The 24,811-nt window shown below is 36.4% G+C and overlaps 1 protein-coding gene across 1 annotated transcript; it reads right to left on the bottom strand.

The window, feature by feature from the left end:
* Positions 1–17,754: 17,754 nt before the first annotated feature.
* Positions 17,755–24,481, bottom strand: LOC136813515 (uncharacterized). Its single transcript, XM_067070035.1, has 2 exons — positions 20,360–24,481; positions 17,755–18,081 (listed from the first exon to the last, which is right to left on the bottom strand). Exons 1-2 carry the CDS (start codon positions 24,479–24,481, stop codon positions 17,755–17,757), a joined length of 4,449 nt encoding a protein of 1,482 aa, XP_066926136.1.
* Between the last annotated feature and the right edge of the window lie 330 nt (positions 24,482–24,811).

The following is a 24,811-nucleotide window of genomic DNA, read 5'->3' on the forward strand; positions in this document are numbered from 1 at the left end:
AAGTTTAAAAAGTGAGTCGGTCGGTCGGTCCGGTCGTGTTGCGTGCACGGTGGTCAGTCGGTCGGTCGGTTGGTCGAATGGTCGGTCGGTCGGTGAACGAACATATTTGTGATTGCTGCCTATAAAGACTACCAAATTACTTAGATGTATTACCATGCAGCAGCAAAAATTAATATGCCACACACTCTCAATTTTCAAGAGGGGTAAAGTAAATGTTTCCATTGGTCGGTCTTTGGTCTTTGTTTATTTTGTTAGGGTGGTTGGTTGCGATAAGCCCCATAATATTTCTGAAGAACAACCGTACAAATCCATAACAAAATGTTCTCTATTTAAGAAACAGGAATACCATGACCATTACACCATTCCCTATCCATTTACAAACGATGGCACCAGTGACCAGAGCAGAGAGACCAGATGTACAATTCTTTCAAATTATTACTGTTTTCTGTTGCTGAAATGAAATATATAATAAATCAATCAATATTAAGACACCAAAGAAAGAAAAAGCAAAATAGCTGTTGAGCTTCTTGCTTGCTATTCTATTTACTTTTACGAAAATTACCAGTAAAGTAGAATTTCGAAAAGGGTGATACGCTTCCGAACCGCGCGACGTTTCCCGATCGGCAAGGAACCGTAGGGATGTTTTCCGGTGCCGTGTCTCAAAAGAAACGTACTCCGCCGCGAAAAAAGAACACTGTACTGTTTTCCCGCTCGGAGCTCGATTTAAAAAGAAAGTTGGAAAAAAATCCATAATGGCTCCCCCACGGCTCATAGAGAATTAGACTTTTAGTATATAGATTTTAGTTGTTCACCTTCTTAAAAAATCATCTACAATTCAAATTTTACTGGGATTAGCTTTCTATGATATTTTGATAATCGTATTACTCTCTAATTCCAAACTAACTACCGGGTGTTTCCCTTGTTGATCTTTTTCTTTCTCCTTTCGTAACTCTTGTGCCATATTATTCATTTTTGGGAATGCTTTGCTGAATTCTTGTAGTAAATCTGCTTTTGCACAGTCAAGACGCTTACAGTATTTGATAACAATTTCATGATCAAACCTTGTGGACAAATAAAAAGCAAAATCAACTAATATTACTGATTAAATTACTGGGAGGTTTGTTTACTAGAAGAAGCCTTGAGAAGCCAAACTTATCTGTTTTTATTAAAACCAAGGTAAATTATTGGGAAAAAGAAAAACCATTAATAGAACTTATAATCATCATCATGAGGAACATCAATCAATTTGTTATTAATAAGATGACTTCATACCATTTCTCCTTCATGGTGTGGTTAGTGTCCAGTCCATAAATTCCATACAAGTTTGAGATTTTGAGCAATCTTGAATCGAAGTCCTCAGTGGACTTGAGATTGAACGCACTGAACATAGCAGCCAATGATTCTTCACTGTTTTGATCCCGAATGTTGTCAGCTAGGCATTTTAGAATCTCTTTCTTGGCTTTCAACAGATCAGCTTTTACAGTTAGCAAGCTTTGGTTTTTAGTCATATTTTTGTTTAAAGTGAAGGTGTGCGTGTTTTCATCAATTTTGAGCTGGCCAATGACATTTTGGAAATCATCCAGCGTGAGTGTATCTCTGAAGTTGTCAGCTTTTGGTGTGGGAAACACTTCTCCCTGGTCGAATTTTTCACCAACCTTCTGGGCAACATCATAGCACTCACATATGAGAATTGTGTCACTATCCACTTGATGCAAATAATGGTCAGCATACGTTTTATGGATATCAGCAAAAAGTTGCAATTGGTATACCCCTGAAAACGAGAAAAAGAAACTAAAGTCAACAACCAAAGGCAAATTATCAAACCCTTCTGATCAAGTTATAAGTTTTGAACTATGATAAAGAAAATAATCCACTTCCATTTTGTGATTACAATAGTTTATTTCACCTTTAGGGCTGGCAACATATTTTGTTTCGTCTGGCCGAATATTGCAAGATGTAATTGTATCAAGGAATGGAACGATAATACTTGAAGAATTGACACAGGCATCCAGGAAGCCAAACATCCTTGTTGAGCCCCAATTTAGAATGTGAACATAGTTTTGTTCAAGTGCTTTCAGTGCAGCGCTTAAAAGTTCACTACTTTTGGGACTGTGTACAAAATGCTTCAAAAGACTTCGAAGATTTTCATACAAAGCCTTTGCAACTTTCTGACACATGGTCTCGGACGTACACAATCTTCTGATTGAGCCATAACTAATGTGTGAAGAACATTTCGATAGCGGTGACTTAATACCAAAGTCGTTTTCAACGATACGAGAACCTTTAAGGTTGACTGAGCATCCATCACCACAAATACTTGTGGGAAAGTTTTCAGGATCAGCTTCCAGTGTAATGGTTTTGTTTTCTGTTATTTCCTTTAATTTACAAATTTTAAAGTAAGGTGGTGGTGTGGGAATTATGGTCTGATCCGATAAAATTGATATTTCTTCATCTGTTTCATGTTGTTGTTTTTGTCGTTCTGCAAGTTCCTTTATGTTAGGATGTTCCTCTGTCAGCTTTTTTAGCTCATCTTGCACCTCGTTTAGCTTGTCCAGATTGAGGCTCTCAGCTGCAATCTGAAATCAAGAAGGATTTTATTTTGCTTTAAAGCTCACATTTTTGAAGCGAAATTTTAATTTTTGCATTAACTATCAATTTGCAAAATTATTTGACTAGCTAGTAGATATAGAATATCACTTATCAAAATCAAAACCCTAATCTCTAAACTTAATGGGTAACACAAGTTGAGACAAAATTGTTCTACAAGAAAAAGGCATATATTCATAGATATCCCATCCAATTTCTAAGTAAAATTCAAACTGTTGAGATTATATATAACCTTTAACTGTTTATGTAAATCTTGATTTCTTTCAACAACTCATTGTTTTGTGATGACTTTTTCTTCAACTCTCTTTCAATAATCTGAGCAGCATTCCCTTTCACAGACTTTATATTACTTATTTCTTCCACGAGCTCTTGTGCCAATTTTTCTCCACTGAAAGAACCAGAAACTTGTTTAAAGGAGAATGGTACTTTGAATATCTGACAGTCAGATTCCCTAACAACTGGAAGCATGACTGTGTTCAGTTCTCTGACCCAATGAGAGGTTGCATCATGAAGGAAGCCAAAATCAGAGGCATTTTCCAGAACTCTATATGGGTTATCTCTGTCATTATTCTTGAGTCTGTAAGTCTAAAAGGAAAGAAGTTTTTGGCTATAGATGCTAAACTGCTTTACTTCTAAACGAAAATTAAAAAACTCACAATAATGGAATTATTTTATAAATATATTTCATCCTAGATCATGTCTAATTACTTTCATCGGATCTTATAAAAAAAGACATTCTAATATTTAGTCAAATAAAGATAATACCTTCAAAATTGCATCATGAGCATCGTTTATGTTGTGCAGATTCAGTTTTACCCTCGGTGGGTGCTGTGCATGGGGCAGCTCCAACAATTGATGATAGTCTGTGACAGCACCAATTGCATTGTCGTAAAATTCAACGGTTGAGATATTACTTATGTACTTATTTGCTCCCTGATGTACAGTTTTTCTAGGTTATTTTCAGGTACGTGATGCAAGTTGATTACAGGGTCTAGTATTTGTCCTACATTGCCAAAAACACTTTTCTTTCCGCAAGTCAACTTTAGATTTACTCTACTGCGAGATGAGTCACAAGCGGTATTAGTTGCAACTAGTACATCTTTTTGTGTGCTTGCCTTCTTATTTTCCTTAGATGACGATGCGGTTTCTGAAACATAGATTTAAGTACTGGAAATTTAAACTGAAATAAAAAACTGAGTGAACAAACACCACCCCCAGCCAAATTTAGTGATCATGAATTTGAAGAGTCTATTCACTTTAAATAACGACCATTTACCTTTTAATGTTGATTTTGTTTTGAACATTTCATTTATTGGGATAAAATCTTTTTTCTTCTTTTTTCCTGCATGTACACTCTAAGGGACAAAAATATTTATATTGAGACTGTTATAGTTATTATTAGCCCTTTGATAATCATAAGATAAGATGCAGCAGTCATATCTAATTATACAAATATTGTGAATATATTAAACAGCTGCATAAAATATTTACCTCTGCGACAGCTTCCTTGACTTCATGACATTGGCTATAATGCAGCCTTGGTCGCACCAAGAATCGTCTTGCATTTATGACAGAAGACTGGGTAGAAACATTGGGCAACAAGCAACCAAAAGTGTCGATATTATTCCACAAAAGTCCTAAACTGTCCCATTCTGACATCAAATTTTCAACTTTCATTTCTCCAGATAGTTTATCCACATGTTTCTTCCAGAGTTTCGGTAAGGTTTCCCTCCTCAGTACAACTGGTAGAAGTCTTCGTATTTCTTTTCATCTGAAATATAAGTTATCCATCAAAGAGCAATAAAAGAAGCTATATTAGAGTGCAAATAAAGTACACATAAAAAGATATAACTTAAAAATATTCAGAAAAAGATGAAAAATTATAACTCTAAAGGCTGATAGTGATTTATGAATAATGCCTAGTATAATATAAATGGTGTGTCCAGAAAAATTTCTGAGGTATAATGGAACAGGTTTAATAATTTTGACATAAAAATTGGCATAAATTATGAGGAGTTTGTTTTGTGTAAATTCTGTTCCCCTTTTTTCCAGACACACTACATTCTATAAAATTCAAATTTGAACCTTACCAGAAAAAGACACTGTGATATCAAACTGGCCAAGTTTAAAATTTTCCTTTTTGATTTCGAAATATTCTGCAACTGAGCCTGGCAAGGAGTCGAAGTTTCGCCCAGCAGCCGTTTGAAGCTTCTGTAAAAGATCTTCCATTCCACATGGGACTGGAGTAGTTAATGTAAAGCTGTCGATGTCTGACAACAGCATACTCCATGTAATAGTTGCAGTTCTCACTTTAACTCTCAACCTCCTGTCTCGTCTCCAATCTCCTTTGTGTGGCACTTTGTTCATGTGTTTTAGTCTTTTTGGGGTTGCAGTCTCAGAAAAACCACTAACTTCTGCTCTTCTCTTTTTAGGATTAGTACTCATTTTTAACTTATTTCTTTTACCTAGAAAATATGAAATAAACCTTTGTCAATCTCACATGAAGTAAAAAGTATCTATCCTCTTTCTCTATCTCACTTTGAGAATGAAACACAAGTTAGATAGTTAATAAGTTAGTTAGTTTTAATTAGAGGTATGAAAACAATGACTATAATGCCTTTACATGCTAAACTAGCATCATATACTATGAATACTTTCAGACCTTTCATACGTTAATAAATATATCTTCTCTTTAGAAGAAATACATCAACAACCACAAAAAGTGATCCAATTGCTCCATTCGCTAGTCATTCATTGCTTTTCTACCATTTTCGTTTTTGTTTACATTTTATTTCGTTTTCAAAATTCGAACTTTTTGGTGAAAACACAAAATTCGAACGTTTTCATTCGAACACAAAATTCGAACATTTCTATTGGCAATAGTTAAAAAACAAGGAAAAACAAAATCTGATTCAAAACAGAGTGCAGTGAGAATTAATCAGATAAGTCGAAATAATGTGATATTAAATTTTATATAACATAAAAAAAAATTTTTTTTAACCAAAAAGTTACCATCCCCCCCCCCCATTTTTATTTGATCCCCCCTATAAGCTCAAACCCGCCATTTTAACTGGAAAATTGCCCATCCCCCCTATAAAGCCTCCCTTGAAAAGTCGGACCCCCCCCCCTTAAAAAAGGGGGGGGTTCATACTATGTACCATGTATAATAATGTTTCGTTTTCTTGATTCGATGTCTCTTTCTTCATTCTTATTTTCCTGTTGGTGTTCTCTCACTGCTGATTTGAAATTAGCCTTGTGTTTCTTAGTTATTTCAGCGTATGTTTTTTTCTGATGTTTTTTCTATATATTTCGTCGTTTCCTTTATTTCTTGTTTTATAATCTGCTTGGTTTTTATTTCAAAGTCAGTCATCTTATTGGTTAAGATGTTTTCGATATCGTTCTTAAGGCTGCGGTTCTTGGCTAGCTGGTTTTTGAGCTTTTTAATGACGCCGTCCTTCTTCTCAATCTCCCTCTGCATCATATGATATGAGTTCTCACCTATTTTACTCATTAGAGATCGTGTTATCCGCACGCAATTCTGACATAGATATTGTTCGTTATAAATGTTGGAAAAAATTTGCAGCTGGTAAAGCGGTAATTGTGTGCACTCATAGTGTACCATACGGTGGCAGTTTCGGCATTTTAGACGGTTTTGATCATCGTCATCTGAGCAGGAGGTGAGAGTGCATGTTTGGTTTTGTTTAGCTTCTTCAAATGGTTGTTTTTCTTACTTTTTGTCGGTTTTTTCGTTCATGTTTTTGCTAAATTTCAACCATTTTTGAAGAACTACACAAAATGCGTGTTGACTAACCGGCGTCAAATAAAAACCTGGTAGATAGGTAGATATTGGTAGATAGCGTTTTTCATCTTCTCTTTCCTTTGAAAATTTTCCGATTCTTTGAGTTTCTTCGATTTTTATATTCCTTAAATGTAGCATCATAGGTAAGACTTTTTCATGAAGATATTCTTTGTCGTAGATTTTGGTTGACTCCTCTGAATCTTCAGTGGATTCGTCAACACCATGAAGAATAGCATGCCGTGGATTGAATCTGTCGTTCCTCCTGATTTTCCCTTCGAAATAAGTTTCCTATGTTCTTCTCGATTAGCCTCGACGCGACTGCTGCGTAGCTTTGTGATCTATTTTCTCCTTTCTTCTCAAATATTTCTTCAATCTTCTTTCTATTGTTGCCATTCTTGTCTCAAAGCTATCCTTTATTTCGCTTATCATAGTATTAACACACTTTAATTGAGTGATTTCTACGTCCTGGGCTTTCATTATGTTCTCACAAGCTTTTATCTCCTTTCGGAATTCTGAAACTGTTGATGTTTCACATGAATTGACCTGTTCCAATAGATCAGGAGTGATCACGACACAATTTTGACAATTAAAACCTCTCGATTTGTATGTTAGACGTAACTGGATTTGATAGACGGGGAGCTTTGAACAAATGTAGTGCACGATTCGATTAAACTTCTTACATTCAAGTGTGACTTTGGATCTTCCTTCTTCACTTGTAACACATTCAGATGGGCTGCAAAGGTCGTAAATTGATTTAGATTGATTGATTTAGATTTTTCTGAATTTTCTCCGCTATATTTACATCTTTTAACAACACATCCGTTCAGTTTTTATTTGACGTCAGCAAAGTCACTATTCTTTTAAAAGAATTTACAGTACACAAATTCACAAAAGTTATTATGCCTAGGAATAATCAAGTCTATCAAGGGACCCCCTTGGTGGAGAGCTTTGGAGACAAACATACGTTTTAACTTACAGTAAGGTAGACCTATCAGTTGTTTCAACACGTGAGTTCTTCGCTCAAATCTGGTTAGATGCTTTCGGAGGAGACAGTAATGTAAAGCAATGGCTAGTATGCAGAGAAAGTCACAAGGATGGGAACCCTCACTATCAATTCGTCATAAAATTGTACAAACGTACACGCTTTATTGAAATTAAAAATTCACTTGAATCGGAATACCCAACTGTTAAATGTAACTTTAAGGAATTTCACACTTGTTATGAGGATGCTTTCATCTACCTGATCAAATCAGATAAAAATTATGTTACGTCAGAAGGTCACCCTTATCTCTTGAACCGACCCAGGACAGCGGCAGCAACTGCAAGTAGAATTAACCGGTCAAACATTGAGGAAGTAAGCGGCAGCAGTAGTAACAGTGAGCAGGAAGTTGATGATGTCGAGATTCCAAAGAGAAAGTTAAATTGGATGAGATTTCGCTTCATGAAATAATCACAGGAAAAAGATTTCGATTTCCAAGGTTGGATACTTCAAGATTTCTTAGTTGGAAAATAGATGAAATCCAATGGAAAATCCAACCTGGAAACTTGGGACACTTTCCAAGGTTGGAAATTTTGCATTTTTCATGGCTTGGAATTTAAAAAAATCCAGGTTGAAAAAAGCCAAAATCCAAAAAGTGATGACAGAGATGTGGAAAAAGAGATCTCAAACAAGGTTTTTGTTTTTGTGAACAGCCACTCGCTAGCTTAGGCTCGATGGCTCACGGACAATCTTTCGTTATTGTTCTTATATCAAGTACCCTATGTGCTTCACTGTGCAAACTCACTGCGATTGACCGAGGCCGCTTCGAAGGGACGCCTCACCTGACGGAAACTTACAGCTTGACTGCTCACATTATAGCCTAATATCTAGGTTAGCTATACATCAAAACAGTTTTGCGCAAAAAACCACTTGTGGTTTTCTCAAAGGACATGCGCCGAAAATGGTACAAAAATGTAATTTCCACATGGATTTTTAACTTTTCCAAACTGTTTGGAGAAACACAAATTTCCAACCCAAAAAGTCTACTTTTGCAATCGAAAAAGTTTCAATTTCACAAAAGTGTAATTTCCACATGGATTTTTTCAACATGGATGTTTGGGAGAAACACAAATTTCCGACTCAAAAGGTCTAGTTTTTCAACCCAAGGTATCAAATTTACAAAAATATGTATTTTCACATCGATTTTTGACCTTTTTTTCAATTCCCAAACTGTTTGGAAAATTAAAATCTCCCACCCAAAAAGTCATGTCTTCCAACCAGCCTTGGAAAATTTTTATTTCTACATTGGTTTTTTTCACTTGATTTTTCAAGGGCATTGGTTTATTCTACAAAACCTATGGGTAATTTACGTTTTCCAAACCAGCTTTTTTTCTGCAGAGTCAGCTTTTTCCATAAATTAATGTGCGCGCATCGAAATTATCAAAATACGCGCGAAATTATTGCCTAAATAATACGCCGAAAGCTGGTCAATCAGGCCAAACCTGCATTACAGGGAAAAATCTCCCTGCAGGTGAGTTACCTGCGCCAAATGATCAAGTCGAACTTTGTACACAATTGACTTCAAATAAATACATACATACATACATACACACACATATACCTTATACGTGAAAATAAAATGACTCGTATTGCTTTCTGTATTGTTCTTTTAGTGTGGTTTGAATCATTTTCATCATTGGAAGCGAGTTAGATCCCACCAAAGTTGCGTTGCCAGCGTGGTTTTGTACAAACACCAGATTGAAAATAGTGTTTACCGCTAGATTTCAGAAAAAAGTAAACTCAAAAACAAAGAAAAGTCTATATATATAGTCTATATTTGCCTGAGAAAGATAAACTTCATTGGTTTAAATAAAAAATCTTTACTAAGCAAGGGAAAGGTTTTTTATTGCCCTTTATGACCTTTAAATTACCGAACATCTCGGGTGTTAAAGTATTCTTTTTATGATGGAAAACATTTTACTCTTTAAATTTCAAATAATCATGTTCTTTTTTAAGGTGGAAATATGAAAGTAGAATTTCTAGTCGAAAACAAGAAAACCTTTTATAAGGCGAAAAAAAAAAAAAACTATTGCTTTTTGAGGGAGTGCTGCGCCTGCTCGGTTACATCACCGATAACAACGATAACCACCTTGGCTGGGTGTGCTCCTGCTCAGCAATTGGAAGTGACAAAAAAGTTCACAGAAAGTAAGCATGTTACATTTAGGGAAGCTATTTCGCAAGAAGAAATTTTTCGCAAAGTTTAAATTTTCGATTTAGGGTGTAATTTGTGAAATAAAATCCCGAAACAAAACCATATAGAATTATAACATTGTTTTAGACCTAAAATACCCTCAATCGCAAAATTAGATTCTACGAATTTATTCTGGCGTGTATAGTTTGCACCCCTCCCCCCCCTTTAACAAGACAAAAAATGGCTGTAAGGAGAGGGGCTGGCAAATTTTCCTTAGAAAGGGGGAAATGATCAAAAAGGTGGATGGGGTTGGCATGCCAGCAAAATATTACAAGCATTTTGAGACTTGATTTCCAAAATTTCTTGAAATATTTTCTTTCTACTCGCTTTCGCTCGCAAGATCACTTTCATGACAGTTTTTGGCTTACTAGTTGGTCCAGCAGAGTTTTCTGTTTTTCCTCAATTCAGGCTTAATGTTAATGTTCCACACGTAAAATCACCCTGATTCACCGTTGCAATTTAGAATATCTCCAAAAAGGGGGAAAAACTTGAAAGGGGGTATGTTGTCCTCGGAAGGGGGCTAGCGACTCCCTTCCAAACTATGACGTATTAATTCTTTTTATTCAAGGTGTGTTTAGGATGGTTCACTAGCCTGAAAAGCCTCAGTTTATTCACCTCTCAACAATTTTGATTACTCTATGTAAGATTAACCCTCATTAAAGAGTCAGATTTAATTTGTCACTTTCAGAACTATCAACTTGGACAGCGACGTTTGGGATTCTGGGAGATGTTTCAAAATGAGAATCCGCGATGCAATGTCTAATGGTTGCACAATTTCGAATTCTGTCTCAAAAGATGTGCTAACAGCTTATGAATTATTCCTAAAACAGGATTATGAAGATCCTAAGCGCTTCACTTTGATTGACGCAGTTGGATTCATCCAAAAAAACGAGTGGTATTTGAATGAGAGACTTTCAAGACTAGTTTCCAACAACGTCTATCTACAACGTCTCTCTTTTCAATTTACAGAAAAATCCATTCTTTATGTAAGCAAACTGTTGCTATTCCTCTCATTTTCAGATTCAAATTAAAGACAAAACCTTTACAAAAGGACACATTTGCTCGAACGGAGTAGATCTTTTGAATGGGGAGCTAAAAATTGAACGCTGTCTTATCCAAGAAGCCAAATTTTGTATTGAAGTTAATGCTCAGTATGTTTTAAAATAATGACTTTTACCGTCCTCGTAAGGTATGTGAAATACCGCATTCCCGTGCTCTTTTCCTAAAATTACCGCCATCCCAAACTGAAAATAGCCTTATCTCGAATAACCCACAACGTACGCCCCCAACTTATGCTGTATCAAAAGTCATAATATCTAAATAAATTTTATTGCCTTTAGAATCTACAACGATATAAGTTTCTTTGGGGGGAACGAACAACCTGCACGATTTGCAGTGGCATTTGCTGTTTCAAGGTTGCTGTCAATCACCCTTCAAGAATCTAAAAGTAAGCTTTTGACTATGACTCACTATTCACTGTAGATTAAAAGTCTACTCTGTTAACTCTAGCAAGAGAATGTTGTGTTTTTTTCTTACACCATTTTTCTTTTGAGACCAATCTATAAAGTGTTTCAAATGCAACAGTTAATGGAGCAAGCCATTAGCATTGGGCAGCTTTTTTACTGTTTATGTATATGACTTGGTGCTGAATCAGCAGACAAGATATGTGGCTCATTTGATAAGAGGTGAACTCTCTTTGGTAAAAACGTTACTCCTACAGGTGGGTGAAGGTACAAAACGTTGAATAAACACTAAATACTCTTTTAAAAATAAACATGTCAAAAATCAAAGGTTGGGGTTAATCGGGTTAAGAACACTGGTCTTTGTAAACAAAATATGTCAACCTGTAGAGCGTTTTGAATAAGCTATTTTATCGCCTGACTGAACGCTCTGACTGAACTAAAATTGAAATATTGTTATTGTAATTATTTTAGATGAATCAAAGATTTTAATGTGCCTCAGTGACGAAATTAATTGTGGCAAATCACTGACTCAAGAACTAATCCATTTTGGACAGGGAGCGAAGTCACTCTCTCACGACCTCCTTTTGTCTGGTGGCAATAGTGTAACAAGCGGAACATCAGTGTAAGACAAATGCGATTTTCTGACTTTTCACATCTTTTTCTGATTAATCTCGTAGTCTGTGAGGAAACAGGGTTAGTATAAATTGTGCAAAATCAAAATCAGAAAAATGAAGATGAAGACGACCAACAAAAAAAGTAACTTTTTGTAGAATAGTGCTATAATTATCATTTTACATTGTGTTTGGTCCATTAAAAAGGCTGAAATTTCAGCTGAAACTTCTAGATTTGGACCAAATATTGAAATTGATTTTCTCGTGATACAGCAAGACAGTCAATGATCCTATTAAACCTATTATAGCACACTGTAGTTTTTATAAGAATCACAAGGCTCAATCTTGCAAAATTTTAAGGATTTTTTAAGAATAATCTGAGCCTCAAAAATGTTAATCGTTTTGATTTTATCCTAAAGTAAAAGAAACAAAACTTATTAACGTTTTGTTGAAAACTTATTAACGTTTTGTTGAAAACTTATTAACGTTTTGTTGAAAACTTATTAACGTTTTGTTGAAATAATTCGTCCCCTCTTCTTTTTCGCATGTTTGAGACTATTTCAAAGGAAAATATACATACTTTGATCATTAATTTAAAAAAAAGATTTCTTGCTCTCCTTTTGAAATTTAAGAATTACTTAAGAATATTTTAAGGCTCAAAACTGAAAATGTTTAAGAATTGTGAGGCTCATTTCCATTTATGTAATCCTTATAAAAAAAAGTGTATACCTATTTCCTAACCTATTTCCTACATACTTTCTGATCTCTCTTAGTTCTTCACTAAAAGACGTATGTTCGGCAACACGGATGATAGTCAATGTAGACGACCCCGTTATAAACGAAAGCCAACAGGAGCAGCTCCTCCATATTCACGGGGGGGGGGCTGTCCCAAAAATCAAGAAAGAGTGGGCTACAAACAGCCAAATGCGCCGGAGTAATAATATCCTCCAACATTGATATTGGAAAAAGGTAAAATATCAAGGAAATATAGTTAACAACGAAAGAATATAACTTTCTTTTTCAAAGCTTATTCAAATAGGTACAGTATGCGTGCGAACGATTATACTGGCACAAAGTCAATAGGAATAAGAGTAAAGTCTGCCATAAAAAAATCCGCGTAAGAGAGAGCGTGCTTCAGCTCTTTTTCAGTTAAAGAATTTAATTGGATATCAATTTTGTTATCTGGCCTCCTCTCACTAATGAGATGATTCCCTGAAGAAGAATTGGTGTGTACTGCAAAGCATATCAAGGGCTCTGATATCATGCGCAATTGGATCTATCTATGACTTCTCAGCCCTAACCTCGCTGAAGAGAAAAGACGAGAATAACATCGCATTTGGCAACAATTTCTAGACGAGTTAGAAGATGGGCAAAGTAGGAATGTAAGCTATCACCCAATTGGCAGCCCTGATGATGAAATAAAAACTGTGAAGATTACAATCGAGGACGTACTTCAGTTTTTAATGGGTGCTCGGTTCATACCTGCCATTGGTTTTGGCAAGAAAGGGACCGTTTCGTTCCCGCTAACAACTGATAAAACTTCTGGAAAAAGTGCGACAATCAGCACTTGCTTTTTATGGTTAAAGATCCCCGTTTCAGAAAAGTAAGATAGATTTGCGGACAGTTTCTCTGAGGATATTGTTCAATCGCCTGGATTTGGTCACCGCAAAAAAAGTAGTTAAAATAGGTATTTTCAATTACGGTTACCTCAGTTGATCCTAGGTTTTCTTGAGTTTAACGAGGTAAGATTATTCAGAGTTTCCCTAAGAGTGGAAAACCTAGGACACCTGTGTTTACTCATTAACTGTAGTATACGCAATTACACGGAAACGTTAAACTTTGTCAAACTTAGCTTTCCCGCTTTAAGAATTAAAAGAGTTTTTCTGGATTAAACAACTTTTCATGACCAATGTTAAACGTAGCTTAGAGAAAGTTGCCTCGGGAGAAAGTTGCTTCAGGAGAAAGTTGCCTCGGGAGGAAATTGCTTGGAAAAAAAGTTGGAAAAGTAGTCGGGAGTGAATTGTTTCTCTATCCTAAAGACGATGGCGGCGATTTGAATATATTTTGTGTCCAAAACCAAGTTCAGTTATCTTGCTTGGAAAACTTTGATTAAAAATCGAAGCAAAATTTGATTAGCTTTTCATCATGTTCTTTCAAAATTCGTTTTAAATGTGAATTATAGACACACAGCCACAATTTTTAGCATTACTTACATATAAGCAAATGCATTAAAATTCACTATCTTTCGAACTCCACAAAGGGTTCTGGAGTTCATAGCTCTCAGATAAACAATAGTTTCGGTGTGACTATCAAATATAGCGCTCCCTCCTTCTAAGCAACCGTCCGTCTAAGGTTTTCCCTTATGTGTGTTAAATTCATTCGCCATAGTTTTATTTAAAAGTCAAATTTGTTTCAGAAAACGCTTTTCGACTACGCCATCAGTACAACTAAGCCATCAGTACAACTACATAAATACGAAAAACAGTTTCAGTTTAATTTTATGTGATTCAAACTGCTTTTATTCACCTTAGAAGAAAAATAGTAAAACTCGATCAATCCCTAAGCTCGTCCGTGTCCATGGGCTAAACTATAAATCGATAAGATAAATGACAACCGATTTAACAATATAACCCTGTCTTTAGTGACCCATTGGTGTTTTAAAAGTGCAATATTTTATACCGAAATTATACGCTGACAAGGGGTACGCAAAATTAAAACAATATTTCTAAACTGCTTTAAACTGCTTTAACCGACCCCTGGCCTAATATAACACTGGAAATACTATGGTTGGACTTTTTTTTTCATGCAATACCTTTTGGGTAAAAGCATCTCTCTAATTATAAAAGCGTTACACTTCATGTTTTAATGAATACGCCAATTAGTATAATACTAGCCGTCACCGGCGTCGCACCCGCCGAGTAGAGTGTTGTTGAACACATCAAAAGCCCTTTGGATGGCAAGGGACGTGTCCAAATTCACAGCAAAAATTTCCACATTTTAAACGCACGTGGAAGAAAATGTCCAAATTCAAAGCAAAAATTTCCACGTTTTAAACACAAGTGGAAGAAAGTGTCCAAATTCACAGCAAAAATTTCCACGTTTTACACGCACAGCGGGAAGAAAATGTCCAAATTCACAGCCAAAAGTTTTTTCCACGTTTTAAACGCATGTGGAAGAAAATGTCGACCGATAATGATATATTGTATCATGTCGGTCGATTATCTTTGAATATATAATCTAAACGTGCATTTTAAACGTGAAAAACCTTTTGGTTGTGAATTTGGACGTTTAGATTCTAAAAAGTGAGTCGGTCGGTTTAAAAAGTGAGTCGGTCGGTTTAAAAAGTGAGTCGGTCGGTTTAAAAAGTGAGTCGGTCGGTCTAATATAATAAGTGAGTCGGTCGGTCTAATAAGTGAGTCGGTCGGTCTAATATAATAAGTGAGTTGGTCGGTCTAAAAAGTGAGTCGGCCGGTCTAATAAGTGAGTCAGCCGGTCTAAAATGCGAGTCGGCCGGTCTAAAAAGTGAGTCGGTTGGTCTAAAAAGTGAGTCGGTCGGTCTAAAAAGTGAGTCGGTCGGTCTACAAAGTGAGGCGGTCGGTCGGTCTACAAAGTGAGGCGGTCGGTCCGTCTACAAAGTGAGGCGGTCGGTCGGTCTGCAAAGTGAGGCGGTCGGTCGGTCTACAAAGTGAGGCGGTTTAATTTTTCAAATATACCTAGCATGATCAAAGTTGATAAAATGTCCTGTTTTTCAAGAATAGAAGAGAAGAGATTGCATCTCTCATGCCAAACCAAACGAAGCATCAAATCCAGGAAAGATTAACAATAAACTTCATCATCGTCCATTTCTTGTAACAATCACACAAAAATCATGATCCAATTCAACTCATTAAAGCATAAAACCCAAAGAAAAAGAGCAAATGAGCAGTAGCAACCAGTTGTTTTTTTGCCGCCATCTTTATTTTGACTGTTAGAAAGCAGTATGGTCCGATCAAAAATAGGCTTCCGAACCGGGCGACGTTTCCCGATCGGCAAGGAACCGTAGGCATGTTTTCCGGTGACGTGTCTCAAAAGAAACGTACTCCGCCTCGAAAAAAGAACACTGTACTGTTTTCCCGCTCGGAGCTCGATTTAAAAAGAAAGTTGGAAAAAAATCCATAATGGCTTCCCCACGGCTCATAGAAAATTAGACTTTTAGTATATAGACTAGCCGTCACCCGGCGTCGCACCCGCCGAGGAGTAGATAAGCTGAACGCATCATAAGCCCTTTGGATTGTAAATATTATTGACAGGTTGGCGAAGAGCACAAAATATAAAATTGGATAGTAAGGTATGAAGAAAAAAAGTTATTCTTACATTTCGCCATATATTCAATCTGTTACGCTATCACGTCACATGCCATGTTTTCTATAATGAATGAAAAGGTAAAACATAAATGGAATGTACCTATTTAAAATAAGTTAGAAAAAGGACACTGTTTTTAAACTTATAGAAAAATGTTTACTTACCTTTTATGTATAGCGGGAACAATACAACCATACCATATACCAATACAATACTCAATACATTCATTAAATTAGTATCTTACTGAAAATGACAAAAAGATGAATCATATTAATCTTAAATTGATAACAATTGGTATATTTTTGCAAATAATATCGAAGAACCTTTTCCTAACGATTCCAATGATATGAATGGGACATTGACATTGAAAGATTGGCGTATTAAATAAACCTTGAAATGTATAGATACAAAAGTTTATGTTTGATTTTGCAAAGAATATCGAGGTAATAATAAAGATTTCTATCTTGCCCTGAAAGACTTTAAGTAGAATTAAGCAATATTATTTCAAAGTTGTGACTGACTGTTTTGTTAATTCTCTACTTGTCATCTATAACCCTGTGTGAACCATGCACAGGCGACTAAATAATAGAAATATCTAACCCTGTGTGAACCATGCACAGGCGACTAAATAATAGAAATATCTAACCCTGTGTGAACCATGCACAGGCGACTAAATAATAGAAATATCTAACCCTGTGTGAACCATGCACAGGCGACTAAATAATAGAAATATCTAACCCTGTGTGAACCATGCACAGGCAACTAAATAATAGAAATATCTAACCCTGTGTGAACCATGCACAGGCAACTAAATAATAGAAATATCTAACCCTGTGTGAACCATGCACAGGCAACTAAATAATAGAAATATCTATACACCTCTGAGTATCATGCACAGGCAACTAAATAATAGAAATATCTATACACCTCTGAGTATCATGCACAGGCAACTAAATAATAGAAATATCTATACACCTCTGAGTATGATGCACAGGCAACTATAAAATGCTAACTCTTATGAATAAATAGACTGGGCAAAGGTAGGTTAAATAAGCGATCTTCAGGGATTAATTTATGCATATGGCAATGATGTTTAATCTTTATCTGGTAAAATACCTAACTGCAAACTCTAAACGAAATTGTCAACAGTAGAAACCTTTCCTTTTTTAAGGGAATGATCTGAATACTTCATTTTGTAAATTCTCAACGGGAACTCAAATCCTGGAAACATTTTTCTGAATGAAACGATACATTATGGGATATAATCAAAGATTTAAACTTGCAAGTGGAACCTTGTTGGAGTAACAAAAGTATATTCAAGCAACTATCTTGTCCTTCTTGCTATAGTGGTTTTGTGAGAATTTTAGGCTTAGTCAGAAAGGTAAAAACTAAAATGTGCAAGACTAATACAAAAAATTTTCCATGTAAGCAGTCAAGCTATGTTAAATCGATCATAGCTTGACACCAGTGGCTGCCTCTCCAGAAAGACTTACATGGAAGACTTTTTGGTCTATTTTATAATGGTGTTGGTGTTGGGGGGTTTGATTTCCAAGCTGCAAAGAATTATTCTTCGCGCTCCAGGACGACAAAAAACCAGCTGAATCCTGCCCACCTTTCTCCACCCAATGTTTAAAAGATTTCGTCGACCGTGGCCCGCCGTGTATGCCACGATAGCGGTCGTAAGCCTTTCTTGAAAGGTCTTTCTAGTTGGCCAGCTTCTCATCATCAAAAACCTTCCTTTCCTCTTCTAGTCTTGCCTTCTCCACCGTTAATAATTCCCTTTCCTGCTCCAATTCATTTCTCATCCTTTCTAATTCCTGCCTTTCGTTCCGATTATTTAATTGTTCCCTCTCCACCTTTTCTTTCTCTTCGCTCAGCCATACTTTCTCACTCCTCAGTTGTTCTCGATCTTCCTCAATTGCTGCTTTCATTTTCCTTATCCTTTTCTCTTCCGCTGTAATTTCTTCCATTAAAAAGTCATCCCTAGTCTGTGACATGATTTTTAATTCTAATTTGTTTTTAATTTTTGTCTGTAAAGAAAAGATATATATTAATTAATGGTAATCCCAAAACAATTCATATAAAACAGGCCTTAAAAATAAAGTGTGATTTTTACATTGGGGAAGATTTTAGACATGAGAAAAAAAGAAGTTAGTTCAAATGTCTCTTTGGGTATTGAAGAGATAAATACATATAAATACATCTCCATACATTTTTCATATTAAAGTTGGACAAAATAACTTGTTCCTTAAAGGAACAAATTTTGGCGTAAACATATTTCAGTTAAAAAATGAAAAATAACTTTACAGTGGAGATTAAGTTTTGCTTAAAGCAAATCACTAATTAAGTGAAGATGAAGAAAGCATTGATTATTTCAAATTTGGACAGGCAAAATACACCAAATTTTTCGAAATCTTTTCAGCGAAAATTTATTCCTTTAAGGTTCTTCTAAGCCTTGACTTTCAGTTAGCATTTTTAAGGCATATTACATATGCTTTAAAGATGTGTAACAGGGTACACCACGTGAAGGATAAGCCATAGGACTTTGTACCCCACCCTAAACACAAACGTACAACAACGTTTAGGGTACAAAGCTGCTTATAGGCATCTTAAAAACTGATTTTTTAAACGACAAAAAAAGTAAAACAAAGTTTAATTAACCCTTTATAAAAAAAATTGAGAGAATAATCATCTTTGAAACAAACACTATCAACATGTTTCAAAAATTTGTAGCTATAACACTACAACACTATGAAAACATTATCAACATTCATAGCGGAAACTCTTTTAAAAAATAACACTTCAAAATGAGTATAATCATCTCTGAAACAAACACACTATCAGCATGTTACAAAGATTTGTAGCTATAACACTACAACACTATGAAAACACTATCAACATTCATAGCGGAAACTCTTTTAAAAAACAACACTTAAAAATTGAGTATAATCATCTCTGTAACAAACACTATCAGCATGTTACAAAAATTTGTAGTTATAACACTACAACACTATGAAAACATTATCAACATTCATAGTGGAAACTCAGAAACAATAATAAACGATGCAAAAGGACTTAACTGCACAAATTTTATCGTACAAATTAAAAAAAGTTATCTATCCAGAGAACGTTAAATATTGTCCACTTTATTATTATTACCTTTGATTTGTTATTTTGATGTCAAATTTGGTGTCATATGAAAGTTAATTTAGTTTACAATCATCATTATATAGTACGATAAGCATATGGACATATCAACTTATTGTTGAAAATCGGAAAGGTAAACATTATGTTAGATCGTGAAGCCTTTGGCTAATATTTAGAAACCGAAATAATTAATAAGTAACGATTTGGATTTGTATTGTGTTTCATTCAAATGGTTTTGTCAACCATTAAGTCATAAAATGATGATTTAAATATCTAAAATGGCATTAGTTGGTTGGCAATTTTACTTTATTCAGTTGTGTGAAAGTAGCAAATAATTGAAAGAGTCAAAATCTTTTGTTAAGGAACAGAATAAAATTTGTGCAGCAAGAAAGTAAGCAGCTTTGATTTAAATTAAACGAAATAGAAAATAATCACACCTCAACAAATTGATTATTTGAATATGACTTTAAGGAAAGGGTAAACGGTTACTTTTAACTTCTCCAGATTGATTTTTTTTATTTTAATGCATTTGAAGGGTCTGTTATATGTAGATGTAGGAAACAATTTGGAGAGCCTTTAGAATGTGAATCCATTTCATTTAAATGTACATTATATCATAGAATGTTGGTTAGAGTCCAGAAGAAAAAGTCTAGGTAGAATTTTCATGAGATTAAATATTCAATTGTTTAACCCTTTCATTAAAGCCAACTCCTCAAAAAACTATAAAATTTGTCTATAAACAATATTATTTGTGAAAAAAGTTTGACCAACTTTTCCCTGATGATTAGTGTCTTTGATATATATCTTGACACTCTCAAATGATCTTGCCCGGGAAAAAGCCACATAAAGTTGACCATGACTAAAGCAAGGCTTTTCAAGAAGTATACCTACTTTATCATATGTTTGGCCTTGACTTTTGTTTATGGTCACGGCATAAGAGAGTCTCAATGGAAATTGAGTCCTCTTGAATGAAAAGGGCAAACCAGTATCATTTGGGTCGAGAGCCACCCTAGGAATAAAGTGTCTATCTCCCTGATGTGCACCAGAAATGATCTCACATTCAATAATATTTTGGTGCAAATTTCTAACAATCATTCGGGTACCATTGCACAAACCTTCCTGCATGGAAAGGTTTCTTAAAAGCATTACTATGGCACCTACCTTTACATTCAGGCGATGTCGAGGCATGCCTGATGGAGTTAAGCTGTGTAAAAACTCTTGAGGATAACGATCAATTTCATCCTGGTCATCTGAGATGACTGAGTCAAAACTGAAATAAGTTGTTGTTTCCCCTGGTAATCTTTCTAAAACACCATCATTTATTTGAAAAGAGTCAAGATTAGTGGGTGTGAGAGTTGCTCGTTTAGAAAAATCAACATCCAAATTCCCAAAAATACTGTTGATCAATTCAGCCTGTGAAGGAACGACACAGTGATTTGGGACCTCAATGCAGCCTTGATACGGGTCATCTGGCTTTATAGGTAACTGAGCTCCCCCAAGACGCAACAAAAAATTGGCAAATTCTTGTTCACCCTCAGCAGCCCTCATATTTCGGCGCAAGTAGTGGATTTGCACATAATGCCAAAGGCGGGAACGTTTTAAGCAAGACTCGACAATTTGAGCAGCACCCCCACGTCTAACAATTGGAAGTGTTTGACGAAAGTCTCCACCTAGAAGAATTACTTTGCCGGCAAAAGGAACATTACTATTGCATATATCTCGGAGCATGAGATCGATAGCTTCAAATGCAAATTTTGGTATCATACTGGCCTCGTCAATAACAAACAAATCACGTCTACGCAGATATCGCGCATGTGCACTATTTGCAGTTACATTACAGGTAGAGTTATCCAGAATGGGGACTGGTAGTTTGAAAAGGGAATGCATGGTCTTACCTTTATCTAGTAGGATTGCAGCTATGCCAGTCCAGGCACACGTAGCAATCTTCTTGTTCATCCCCAACAATTCCCGGATGAGAAAGTTGTAAGTGAAAGTTTTTCCCGTACCTCCTGGACCATCCAAAAAGAATACATTTGGATGTGCACTATCATTGTTTACCACAGCATTGATAACTGCTTGGCAGACTGTTTGTTGATCAGCATTCAGTTGAGGTCGTAACAAATTTGCTTGTTGTCTCATTTCGTCGAGATTAAGATCATCATCTTCAGGCAATGCTTCTTCTAACATTGGCAACCCAAAGTCAGCAAGATGCTTACCGAATTGCTGAAGATGCCTTTCAATACGTTGAAGTACCATATTTTGGGCGATAGCTTCTTGATGATTTCTCAAGAAGTCGTGCATCATGTCGAGGTGAAAGCGCTCCCAGATTTCTGGAGGATTATTGACCTCTCCATGGATCAAAATCATACAAAAAACCTTACGGATTTTACTGGCAGTACCATACTGTGCTACATTCTCCATAGTTGTGATCCAAAGGTTATCATCTTGCAAAAGCCCACGTGCAATACATGCCTCTCTAAAGGATGGATGAAAAACACCATCGAACGTTCTAAGTTCCTCAAATGATGTTGCTCCAGCCACATGAAGCAATAAAACTCTTAAATAAAATCGCTCACCCTCTCTTACCGAAGCATTATACATGCGACTTACTAACTTTACATTTCTTCGACGTATCTTCCATTTCTTTGTTCGAGCGTCAAAGACATAATGGTATGGAATGTCTGTGTAAAGTTTATCGTGTGCACCTGGATCTGTTCGATTCAGTTCAAACCATGCAGTAAGCTTTGTGTTTTTGCGGTCTGCTCTCTCCAAAGCATTTGCCTCATCACCTTCTCTAAAATATACCATTTGCTCATTCGGGAGATGCAAATCAAGCCGGATGACAGTATGGGTGGAATCATGGAGGTTGTAACCAAAAATACGCCATGCTGCCTCAGGGGCTGAAACATAGCGGGCATCAATAAACTGCTTTATTTCATCGTGTTCAATTTCTTCCACTATTTCAATGCGTGCTTGATCATGACCCTTGTATATGTACTTAAATAAATACTGGATAGCTTTAATAGAGGTACATGCTTCAACATTGATGTGACAGTTGTACTTCTTGGAAGCCCAGGGATTATATGGGACAACCCACCTGTTATCCAACTCCATATTGCGAACAGTGACAGTACGACCATCTTCTCGCCGCTTGTAAATTGGATAACCGTTATTTGCCATAATGGTTTCATCGCTGAATTCCTTAGGATACTCTTTACTACAATGACCGTCTTCCATACATGGCGAGTTGGGATTGATGGCACCACATGGACCATGAATCATCGTTGCTTTGATGGTTTCATACAATTCGGGATCCTCATTGATATCTGGGATCTCGGCACAGATCAAACTGTCAATGTCTTCAGGGGAACGTATTTTGTCACCATCCTCAAGAGTAATCAACATATGAGCGTGGGGTAGGCCACGCTTTTGAAATTCAATTACATGAACAGAAACTTTACCTTTACCAAAGATACCTTTAGTTAGAATGTCGTTTTTAAGTGCCTTCAACTTTGCACTAAAAACACGGGAAACTAAATCAGGACGATCACTTGCGGTTTGGCCTGGTAAAAGGTTTTCCGTAATCTCTCTCCATTTTGGGTTACATGTCATTGTAACAAACAAATCAGGCTTACCAAATACAGCAACCACTGCCATAGCATCTAGATAGAGTTGATGCATGTTACGGGGACTTCCTGCAAAGGTTGATGGTAGAATAGTGACCCTACCAACTCTGGCCTGGCGTGCTTCTGCTTGATCATTCAGATAATCATGCAAACCCCTGTAGCGATCAGCCCTGATTGTAGCCTGGTTGGTTCTATACCAGTGTAATCGATCACCTTCGATTTTTGTATAGCTATCAACCAGGTATTGCTGGAAGAGTTTACCAGCATGATGAAGTGCTGAAAACTCAGGGCGTACAGCAATACGATGTTGATAGAACTCTTTCATGCTTACCCTGTCTCTTCGAGGACGATTTAGTATTTGATTATCAAGATTGTATGCCATCTGGGTATTCCATCCTAGATCACCGTGAGGGAACAACAACGGATAGGTTAATGGATCATTGAGTTGTGATGTATAATCAATTTTTCTCAATGGTTGGTCCCTGGGATAAACAACAACATCTCTGGTGGTTGGGGGAGCACCATCATCGCCAACAAAAACAGCAGCAACTTCATTGTTGACTGGTGCATTTCCACGCCTGTTATCATTATCAGAACGCATGATCATCCTCACTTCAGATGTCGGACGATTCTCCTCAGCAGCACGGATCTGTTCTCTTTCTTCAACTTCTTTCATATACAGATATTGTCTTACCCAAGGGGAAACTTGGCGTAAAACAGTTTGTATGGTAGCCATAGTATTGCGATTACAATCGGCAGCGGAAGGATTTGCCATTCTGTTGTTCAATGCTTGTGCTGCCTCAATGAGATAAATTTGACTGAATGACGCTTGGGCATTGTCATCAGGAAATAATGCACCATATCTATGACATATCTGTCCACAAATTCTGAAACAGGGAGGTCCCCGTCCAGGTGGGTCAACGATATTGGCAGACATGGAAACAAAACTAAACAAATTGTTGTAAACACGAATCAGCTTCCTGAAATTCTTTGCTTCTGCAGAATTAGATGTAAAGAGCTCACGTAAATCATCAGGAAATGGCATGGCTGGGGGCAGTCGTACCGCTCCCTGGACACAACAATTGAATGATTCATCAGGGAACTTGGTTGCATTACAGTGTGGACATTGAACATTAAATTCCCCAATGTAATGTCTTGAAGGTAAGCCAACAACTTGCCAAATATGAGCACGTGCAGCATTGAGCAATGGTTGATTCAGATTTTGGTGGTTCAAATTAGCACGTCTCCTTCTTCTGACTCCTTGCTCTTGTAACTCATCCATTTGATAGACTCTTTGACGATCGGCATTATTCTGTCTCCTTATGTTTTCAAGTCCAGCATCTGCTGCACCAGCAGGTGGTATAACTACATTATCATCATCATTCGCAACATCAGGCAGCACTGCCAAAACTCCATCAATCAATAAAATACGATCATTATTTACTGGAGGAGCAGGAAGCTGTTGTTGTTGTTGCTGATTAGCAATGATTCCTACAGCATTGATTGCGTGATCACCTCTTCTTCGGCGTGCATCAGCTATATCAGCATCATCTGCAACTCTCCTGAATACATTCCTTACTTCTTGTTCTTGGCCATCATGATGATCAGCAATTGGGCCGAACTGGTGCTGAGCCCTTGCATAATCATGATCTCCCATTGAAAGCAAAAAAACATAACTTAATAATTAAAAAAAAAGTAACATACCTGTATGTAGGAAAATGGAAATGGAAGGAAATGTTTACCCAACAGCAGCTGAGAAATTTGGTTGACTACAGCAATAAATCTTGATATTCTTCTTTTTCTTTTGGCCTTGACAGCTTGAGAATTTTTTCTTTTTCGTTGGAAGATGAACTTGGATTTCTATGGAGGCTCTTCCAGTGTTTTGACTTTGAAGCCGCTATATTGACATTTTCCAAATATGGAGTAAGTATAGCCATATAAGGAAAAAGATTAGCTTCACGGCTAGAAATCCGTAGAGTTTCTTAGC

This window comes from Clytia hemisphaerica, unplaced genomic scaffold, assembly GCF_902728285.1.
Source record: "Clytia hemisphaerica strain Z4C2 unplaced genomic scaffold, Clytia hemisphaerica genome assembly, whole genome shotgun sequence".
Taxonomy (NCBI): Eukaryota; Metazoa; Cnidaria; class Hydrozoa; order Leptothecata; family Clytiidae; genus Clytia; species Clytia hemisphaerica.

What these genes read in the sequence shown, in the direction of transcription:
- LOC136813515 (XM_067070035.1), bottom strand. Translation starts at nt 24,481, where the DNA reads ATGGGAGATCATGATTATGCAAGGGCTCAGCACCAGTTCGGCCCAATT. An exon ending in GACATCGCCTGAATGTAAAG is followed by an intron (nt 18,082 to 20,359) that starts GTAGGTGCCATA and finishes TTTTCTTTACAG; the next exon opens with ACAAAAATTAAAAACAAATT.